Genomic DNA, 8,638 nt, shown 5'->3' with positions numbered 1-8,638 from the left:
CCGCGGGCCCCAATCACCCCTCCTGTGAGCTTTCCCAGAGAGAACCCCGGAGCCAGAGCAGACGGGTGTGAGGACCGGAGGTGCCCACCCGCGTCCTCAGCTGGCCGCGTCCTCAGCTGGCTGGTCGCAACCACGCCCTCCCCTGGAGGCCACCCACCTGCATCACGCAGCTCCCTCCCCGCGGCAGGGGAGGCCGCCAGGCTCCCCCCTGGGCCAGGCTCCCCCCCCAAGGGTGCCGGGCCTGAGGGGCCGCGGAAGGGCTGCGGCCGAGGTCCCAGGGAAGAAAGCGGCAGGACTCCAGGGAGTTTGGAATTGCTTTTATTGGGGCGAGCGCTGCAGGCCCGCCCTGGTCGGGTTAGTGTTCTGCCCTCACGGAGGCGGCGGGGAGCCCGGGGCTCCGCCCCACTGGCGGGGCAGTGGGACATGCAAAGCTCGGTCACGGGGTGGAGGCAGCATGGAGGCAGCGGGAGGCCCCGGGCCAGGGGCCGCTGGAGCGGGACGGGGCGGTGCTGGCGGGCCCAGGTCAGCAGACAGCCCAGCCTGGGGCCGCGTGGAAGGGCTGGGCTCCCTGGAAAGACCAGGAGACGCCCCCGGAGCGGGCTGCCCCGGGAGGGCTCCACAGGCTGGGCCCAGGGCCCAGGGCCAGGAGAGAACAGCCGGAGAGCTGGGCGGGGCGAGCCTTCTCCCCCAGAGCCGGGGCCTGGGCGTGAGGGAGGACACAGAAGGCACTTAGGAGGGAGCTGAGGCGAGAAGGCTGGAGCCAGAGGCCTGGGGCGCGGGGCGCGAGCGAAATGCAGCGAGCACAGCCTGCAGGCATGGCGCGGGGGCAGGCGGGGGCTGGCCGGGCCAGCTGGCGCGGCCGACCGGACCCTCCTCTTCCCATGGGGAAGGGGCTTCTCTGGGCAGGCTGGAGGGGAGGGCCCAGGCAGGACCGCTGGGCGAGCAGGCTGGCCGGACGCAGGGCACCGGTGAGGGCCTGAGGGGAGCAAGGCGGTCTGGCGGGGCAGCCTGCAGGCTGCGGACCTCACCGGGACAAACCCCCGCCCTGGGGAGACGGGAGGGGCCCAGCTCTGGACCCTCCAAGGCACCTGGCTGTGGCGAGTGGCAGGCGAGGGGGGCGGGGCGACGGCGGGCGGGGCGGGGCAGCCCCTCGAGCCAAGAGCTGTCTGGACACTAGGTGGGTTCGTGTACTAGTCTGGTCTTTTTGGTAAAACTTTAGGCACCACTTGGGAGGAAGACACCTTAAACTGTTAGAGAGACCCCAACGGCCGGCGGGAGCCTGGCCGCATGCAGAGCAGGGGCGAGGGGCGGGCGAGGGGTCAGGCGACCGCGGACTCGGGGCCCCCCAGGGAGGACACGGGCCCCGAGGCGTAGCGGCGGCCGTAGCCCGAGGAGGAGTAGGAGGAGGAAGAGAAGGTCATGGAGAAGCCGGAGCCGGTGGCGTCGAAGCTGCCGCGGCGGGAGCCGGCGCGGGAGCCGGTGCGGGAGCCGGCGCGGGAGCCGGCCGTGGAGCCCGAGCCGCTGATGCTGTAGGGGCTGTAGTAGCCCTTGCTGGACTGGGCGGCGGCCTCCAGCAGCCGCAGCCCCGTGCCCTCCTCCACCATGCTGCGGTCCAGCGCGTCCTTGTAGGAGATCTTGAGCTTGGTCTTGGGGCAGGTGAGGTACTTGGAGTGGCCGCCCACGTCGCGCAGCTTCTGGGCAGTGCGGGCGTCCACAGTGCCGCGCTGCAGGGCCTCGTCCAGGGGCACGCGGCCGGGCGTGTCGGGCTCGATCAGCCCGCCCGTCAGGTACTGCACCTCCAGGAAGCGCTGGCCCGCCTCGTAGTAGAGCCAGCCCTTCTTCAGGGCCTGGGCAGCCGACATCTTGGTCTTGGTGCGAGGGTCCTCGAAGCCGCAGAAGGCCTTCTGGGCCAGGTTGATGCGGTCCACCATGATCTTGTCCACCAGGCCCCTGCTGACAGCCTCGGCCACGGGGAAGCGCGCTCCGGTGCCGGGGTCGATGATGCCCCCGGTGCAGGCCTGCGCCTCCAGCAGCCGCTGCCCGGTGATGTTGTCCACCAGGTTGCGGTGCATGGCCTCTGTGATGGACACCTTCTCCAGCGTCTCCGTGTCCAGGATGCCCGCCACTGGGCCCGTCTCCTCGGTAGGGTCCGACCAGGAGGACGGCTGGGCCCGGGAGACGGCGGGGCTGGCGGGGTAGGAGGAGGAGGACCCCACGGAGGACGAGCGGGAGCGGAAGCCGCCGGCGTTTCCGGAGAGCATGTCGGCGAACTCGGTGATGGAGAGCGTGCCGGCGCGGTACTGGTCCAGCGCCGAGCGGTCGATGAGGCTCTTGGAGATGGCCTCGTCGATGTCGTACTGGCGGCCCGAGCGGCGGTCGATGATCATGGACTTGACCACGCCGTCCGAGGACGAGGTGGTGATCTCCTCCCACTCGCACTCCTGCTCCGAGAGCTCCAGGTAGGTCTGGTGGTCGATGAGCCCCTTGCGGTAGGCCTCGTACACCGACATCTCCCGGCCCGTCTCGGGGTCCACGATCACCACGCGGCGCTTGCGCACCGAGGACTTGGAGGACGTCTTCCGCTCGCGCTTCTTCTCCTTCAGCGGCAGCAGGCACAGCCCCGTCTGGGGGTCGGTGACGCAGCGCTCCATCAGCTGCAGGTAGGTGAGGTTCTCCTCCGTGTTGGGGTCGAAGAAGCCCTTGGTGTCGTCGGAGGGGTCGCTGAGGATCTCGTTCATCTCCTCGTCGAAGAGGCCGCGCTTGTAGGCCACGTCCACGGGCAGGCGGTGGCTCTCCTCGGGGTCGATGACGCCGCCCGTGGCGATCTGGGCCTCCAGCAGCCGGATGCCGTGGTCCTTGAGGATCAGGCCCTTCTTCATGGCCTGGAAGAGCGAGATGAGCTTCCCGGAGTAGGGGTCCTTGTAGCCGGTGACGGCACGCTCGGCCGCCAGCAGCTTGTCCTTGAACTCGGGGCCCACGATGCCCATGCGCACGGCCTCCTCCACCGTCAGCTTGAGCCCCTTGATGGGGTCGATGACGTAGCCGGTGGCCGCCTGGGCCTCCAGCAGCTCGAAGGCGGTTCCGGGCCGGATGATGCCCTTCTTCATGGCCTGGTACACCGACAGCCGCTCCTTGGTGGCGTCAACGTAGACGCCGGCGATGCAGCTGGAGCCCTCGAGGAACCGCTGCAGGCTCTTGGACACCTCCTCGACGGAGGTCAGCCCCTCCTGCAGCTGCAGCGCCGTGGCCTCGTCCATGACCTGGGAGCGCACCAGCTCCTCCACCGTGATCTGCTTGCGCAGGCCGCGGAAGGTCAGCTTGCGGGTGTCTGAGAGCGGCAGGAGCAGCTGGCCGCTGCCCTCGTCGCGGCGGCACCGCTTGAGCAGCTGGGCGTAGCTGAGGCGCTCGTCTGTGGAGGGGTCCACGTAGCTGCGCACCTCGCTGGGCTCCGACAGCTGATCGTGCGTCTCCTTATTGAGGTAGCCGCGCTGGTAGGCGACCTCCAGGGGAAGGTGGAAGCCCAGGCGTGGGTCCACGACGCCGCCCGTGGCCAGCTGGGCGTCCAGCAGCCGCAGGGCCTCCTCGGCGGGAATCAGCTCCTTCTTCATGGCCTGGAAGAGCGAGATGGTCTGCTCCGTGTAGGGGTCCCGGTAGCCGGTGACCGCCCGCTCCGCGGAGAGCAGCCGGTCGTGCAGCTCGGGGCCCACCAGGCCCTTCCGCACAGCCTCGTCCACGGTCAGCCGCTCCCCCTTCACCGGGTCCAGCAGGAAGCCCGTGGCGGCCTGGGCCTCCAGCAGCACACGGGCCACCTCGGCATTGAGCAGCCCCTTCTTGAGGGCCTGGTAGACGGTGAGCGTCTGCCTGGAGCCGGGCAGGTAGACGCCGGCCACGCAGCCCGTGCCGTACAGGAAGCGCCAGGCGGACTCCTCGTCCAGCACCTGGCGCAGGGTCTTGGTGCCTTCCCGGAGCAGGCTGTAGGTCTCGCGGGAGATGACGCGGGCTTCGTACAGGTCCTCGGCCGTCAGGCGGCGGCGCACGTAGTCGTAGGAGGACAGGTTCTGCTGCCGGACGACCTCGGTCTTCTCGATGATCTCGATGATGATGATGATCATGCGCTCCTTGGTCACCCGGCCGGCCTGGAAGTCGGCCATCAGCTGGGCCCGCTGCTGCTCGGGGATCAGGTCCGACTGCATCACCTCCCACAGGGACATGGTGCCGCCCTGGCCGCCACCGGCGCCTCCGGGGATGTCGATCTGCGTCTCCTCGAAGGCCCGCCGGGTCTCCTCCTCGGAGTACATCTGCGTGGTCTCCACCACCTCGGCCTTCTCCGCCCCTCTGAGCGGCAGCAGGAGCAGGCCGGTCTCGGGGTCCGGCTCGCAGCGCCCCAGCAGCTGCAGGTAGGTGAGGTTCTCGTGCGTGTTGGGGTCGAAGAAGCCCTTGGTGTCGTCCGAGGGGTCGCGGAGGATCTCATTCAGCTTCTGGTCGAAGTAGCCGCGCCGGCAGGCCTCGTCCACGGGCAGGCGGTGGCTGTGCACGGGGTCGATGACGCCGCCCGTGGCGACCTGGGCCTCCAGCAGCCGGAGGCCGTGCTCCCGCACGATCAGGCCCTTCTGCATGGCTTGGAAGAGCGAGATCTGCTCCCCGGTGTAGGGGTCCGTGTAGCCCGTCACGGCCTTCTCGGCCGACAGCAGCTTCTCGTGCAGCTCGGGGCCCACCACGCCGGCCTTGACGGCCTCGTGCACGTACAGGCGCTGGTTCCGCACTGGGTCCACCAGGAAGCCGGTGGCCGCCTGGGCCTCCAGCAGCAGGGTGGCCGTGCTGGGCCGCAGCAGGCCGCGCCGCATGGCCTCATAGATCGTCACCTTCTCCTGGGAGTCCTCCAGGTAGACGCCGGCCAGGCAGCCAGTGCCCTGGAGAAGCGCCCGCACCGAATCCACTTCCGACAAGGCCCTGACTGACGTCTTGCCGTCCGTGAGCTGCTCAAACTGGGTCCTGCTGAGGACCCCCGCGGCCAGGAGCTCGCTGGCGGGCACAGGGGTCCGGAGGCCGCTGAAGGAGAGCTTCTCCCGGCGCGTGGTCTCCACCTCCTCCACGATGGTGATGACTATCTTGATGACCTTCTCCACGGTGACCTTGCCCGTGCGGAACTGCCGCAGCAGCTCCCGCCGCTGCTCCTCCGTGAAGTACTCGGAGCTGATGAGCTCCCACACGCTCACCGTCCGGCCCTGGAAGGTGCCCACGGGGACTTCGACCGTGGCCTTCTGAAAGGCCTCCCGGGCCTGGAGCTCGGAGTAGAGCTCCTGCTGCCGGGCCCGGGCGGCCTTCTCCGAGACGGGCAGCAGGCTCAGCCCTGTCAGCGGGTCGGGGCGGCACCGCCGCTGCAGCTGGGCGTAGGTGGCCGGCTCCTGCGCACTGGGGTCGTAGTAGGTCTTGGCATCGTCCCTCGGCGCCGACAGGGCCTCGCTGGTCTCCCTGTCCAGGTAGCCCCGAGCGCAGGCGACGTCCAGAGGCACGCGGTGGCTCTTGCTGGGGTCGACGACGCCCCCCGTGGACAGCTGAGCGTCCAGCAGGCGCAGGCCCTGCTCCCTGGGGATGAGGCCTTTCTTCAGGGCCTGGAACAGAGAGACGCTCTGCCCCGAGTACGGGTCTCTGTAGCCCGTCACGGCCTTCTCAGCGGAGAGCAGCTTCTCGTGCAGCTCGGGCCCCACCAGGCCGGCGCGGACGGCCTCGTCCACGGTCAGCCGGGCGCTGGTGGCAGGGTCGACGATGTGGCCGGTGCCAGCCTGCGCCTCCAGCAGGGCCACAGCCACCTCTGGCGGCAGCAGGTCTTTCTTCAGGGCCTCGTAGACGCTCAGTTTCTGGCCGGCCTCCTCCAGCCACACGCCCGCAATGACGCTGGTGCCGTGCAGGGCGCGGCGCACGGCCTCCGCCTCAGCCACCTCCTGCACAGAGCGCTCGCCCTGCTGCAGCTGGCGGTAGAGGTCGTGGTCGATGACGCCGCTGTCGAGCAGCTCGGCGGCGGGCACCAGCGCGCGCAGGCCCTGGAAGCACAGCTGGCTCTTCTGCTCGCGCTCCTCCACCACCGTGATGACTATCTTGATGATCTTCTCCACGGTGACCTTGCCTGTGCGGAACTGCCGCAGCAGGTCCCGCCGCTGCTCGGCTGTGAAGTACTCGGAGTTGATGAGCTCCCAGATGGTCACCGTCCTGCCCTGGAACTGGCCAAATGGGGCGGAGACCGTGGCCTTCTTGAACACGTCCCGGGCCTCCGCGTCGGTATACACCAGCTCGCCGCCCTTGGCAGCCTGATCTGTGAGCGGCAGCAGGCGCAGGCCGGTCTCGGGGTCCGGCACGCAGCGCCCCAGCAGCTGCAGGTAGGTGAGGTTCTCGTGCGTGTTGGGGTCGAAGAAGCCCTTGGTGTCGTCGCTCGGGTCGGCCAGCACGCGGCTCAGCGCCTCGTCGAAGAGGCCGCGCCGGTAGGCCTCGTCCACGGGCAGGCGGTGGCTGTGCACGGGGTCGATGACGCCGCCCGTGGCGATCTGGGCCTCCAGCAGCCGGATGCCGTGGTCCCGCACGATCAGGCCCTTCTGCATGGCCTGGAAGAGCGAGATCTGCTCCCCGGTGTAGGGGTCCTTGTAGCCGGTGACGGCGCGCTCGGCCGACAGCAGCTTGTGGTGCAGCTCGGGGCCCACCAGGCCCTCCTTCACGGCCTCGTTGACAGTCAGCCTGCGGTTGTGCACGGGGTCCAGGAGGAAGCCCGAGGCCGCCTGGGCCTCCAGCAGGATGACGGCCGTTCCCGGGCTCAGCAGCTGCCTCTGCAGGGCGGCATAGACGCTCAGCTTCTCGTTGGTCGGCTGCAGCAGCAGCCCGGCGATGCTGCTGTGGCCCTGCAGGTAGCGGCAGACGTCCTCGCGCCGGGCCAGCTCGGCCACCGTGGTGCGGCCCTCCTCCAGCCCCCGCAGCTCGTCGGCACCCAGGACGCCGGCCTCCTGAAGCCGCCTGGCAGGCACCTTCTGCCGCAGGCCCTCGAAGGCGTGCTCGGGCTGCAGCTCCACACGGGGGCCGTCGGGCGCGTCTCGGCCGTTGGGCAGGGCCCTGGCCGCCGCAGCCTGGGTGGCCGCCACCTCCTCGGAATGTGCCAGCGCGGCCCGGTGCTGCTCCTCCAGGCGCTGCAGCCGCTCCCGCAGCCGCTGGTTTTCCTCGGCCAGCAGCTGCTCCTGCTGCTGCCGCTGCTGCTCCAGCTGCTGCAGCTGCTCCTGCTTGTGCCGCACGCCCTCCTCGGCCTCCCGCTGCCGCCGGCGGGCCTCCTCCATGCTGGCCACCAGCTGCTGCTTCTCCTGCTCCATCTGCCGCTGCTGCCGCTGCTGCTCCTCTCGCAGCTTCTGCGCCTTGGCCACCTCGTCCTGGAAGAGCTGCTCCAGCTTGGCCTTCTCCTGCTCGATGAAGCGCTCCCGCTGGAGCAGACTGTCCTTCTCCGACAGGAAGCTCTGCTGCAGCGCCTGCGTCTCTTGCAGCAGCTGCTCCTGCTGCTCCATCTGCCTCTGGAAAGGGGGGACGTGGTCAGGTGCGGCAGGGAGCCAGGCACGCGCCCCTCCCCCAGCCCCCCCGCCCCCGCCGGCGTGGGCAGCGCGCAGGTACCTCCTCGGACTTGAGCTGCAGCAGCCTGGCCTCCTGCTTCAGCTTCTCCCTCTCGCGCTCCAGCTCCGCAATGGCCCCCCGCAGGCGCTCGGCGTCCAGATCGCTCTGCTGCCGCTCGATCTCCAGCGTCTGCACCAAGGTCACCTTCTCCTGAGTGGCCAGCTCGGTGCGGTGCAGCTTCTCCCCGATCTCCTCGGCCTGCTTCCGGAAGCGCTGGGCGTCCTCCTCTGCCCGGGCCTGGGCCCGGCTCATCTCGGCCACGCGCACCTTGAGCCGCTCCGCCTCGGCGCTCATCTCCAGCTGCCGCTGCCGCTCGGCCTCCAGGGTGCGCTGGAAGCCCTGCGTCTCCTCCGCCAGCTGCTGGGCCATCTGCTCTTTGTCCTCCTGCAGCCGCCGGGCCTGCTCCTGCGCCAGGTCCTTCTGCTGCTGCAGCAGCTCGGCCTCCGCCTTGAGCCGCGTGGCCTCCTGCACCGCCTGCATCTTCTCCCTGAGCATCTTCTCGGCCAGGGCCCGCTGCTGGGCCAGGTCCTCCTCCGCCAGCTGCCGCAGCCGCGCCGCCTCCTGGGCGGCCACGCTCAGCCTGGCGGCCTCCTCCGCCACGTGCTTCATCTTCTCGGCCTCCTCCTGCAGGAAGCGCTGCGTGCTGTCCTTGTCGCGCAGGATGAGGGTGCGGTTCTCGGCCTCGATGCGCGCCTTGAGCTTGCCCAGCTCCTCCATCTGCACGCGCACGGAGAACAGCTCCTCTTCCACCTGGGCGCGCTGGCGCGCGGCCTCGCCCACCTCGGCCTTGAGCCGCTGCAGCTCCTCGTCCAGGATGCTCTTCTGGTGGTCCGTCTCCTCCAGCTGCAGGCGCAGCGTGGTCAGCTCCTGCTCCACCTGGGCCTTCTGCCGCAGCGTCTGCTCCGCGAACTTCTTGTGCTTCTCCATCTCGGCGTCGGCCGCCTGCTTCTGCCGCAGGGCCGCCTGCTCCGCCTGCGCGCGCCGCGCCGCCTCCTGCTCC

The 8,638-nt window shown here is 70.0% G+C and overlaps 1 protein-coding gene across 1 annotated transcript in view; it reads right to left on the bottom strand.

Moving 5' to 3' along the window:
• Nucleotides 1-302: 302 nt before the first annotated feature.
• PLEC (plectin) overlaps nucleotides 303-8,638 on the bottom strand; it is a 29,357-nt gene continuing 21,021 nt past the window's right edge. Inside the window, exons 19-20 of the mRNA XM_012722872.1 lie at nucleotides 7,639-8,631; nucleotides 303-7,541 (exon numbers count right to left, since the gene is read on the bottom strand). Of these exons, the coding sequence (XP_012578326.1) occupies nucleotides 1,320-7,541; nucleotides 7,639-8,631 (7,215 nt within the window). The 3' untranslated portion in view covers nucleotides 303-1,319. The remainder of the gene's footprint in view (nucleotides 7,542-7,638; nucleotides 8,632-8,638) is intronic.

This window comes from Condylura cristata, unplaced genomic scaffold, assembly GCF_000260355.1.
Source record: "Condylura cristata isolate star-nosed mole 26May11 unplaced genomic scaffold, ConCri1.0 scaffold00009, whole genome shotgun sequence".
NCBI lineage: Eukaryota > Metazoa > Chordata > Mammalia > Eulipotyphla > Talpidae > Condylura > Condylura cristata.
The sequence above is the reverse complement of the archived record's forward strand: the minus strand, read 5'-3'. Positions and strand labels throughout refer to the sequence as shown.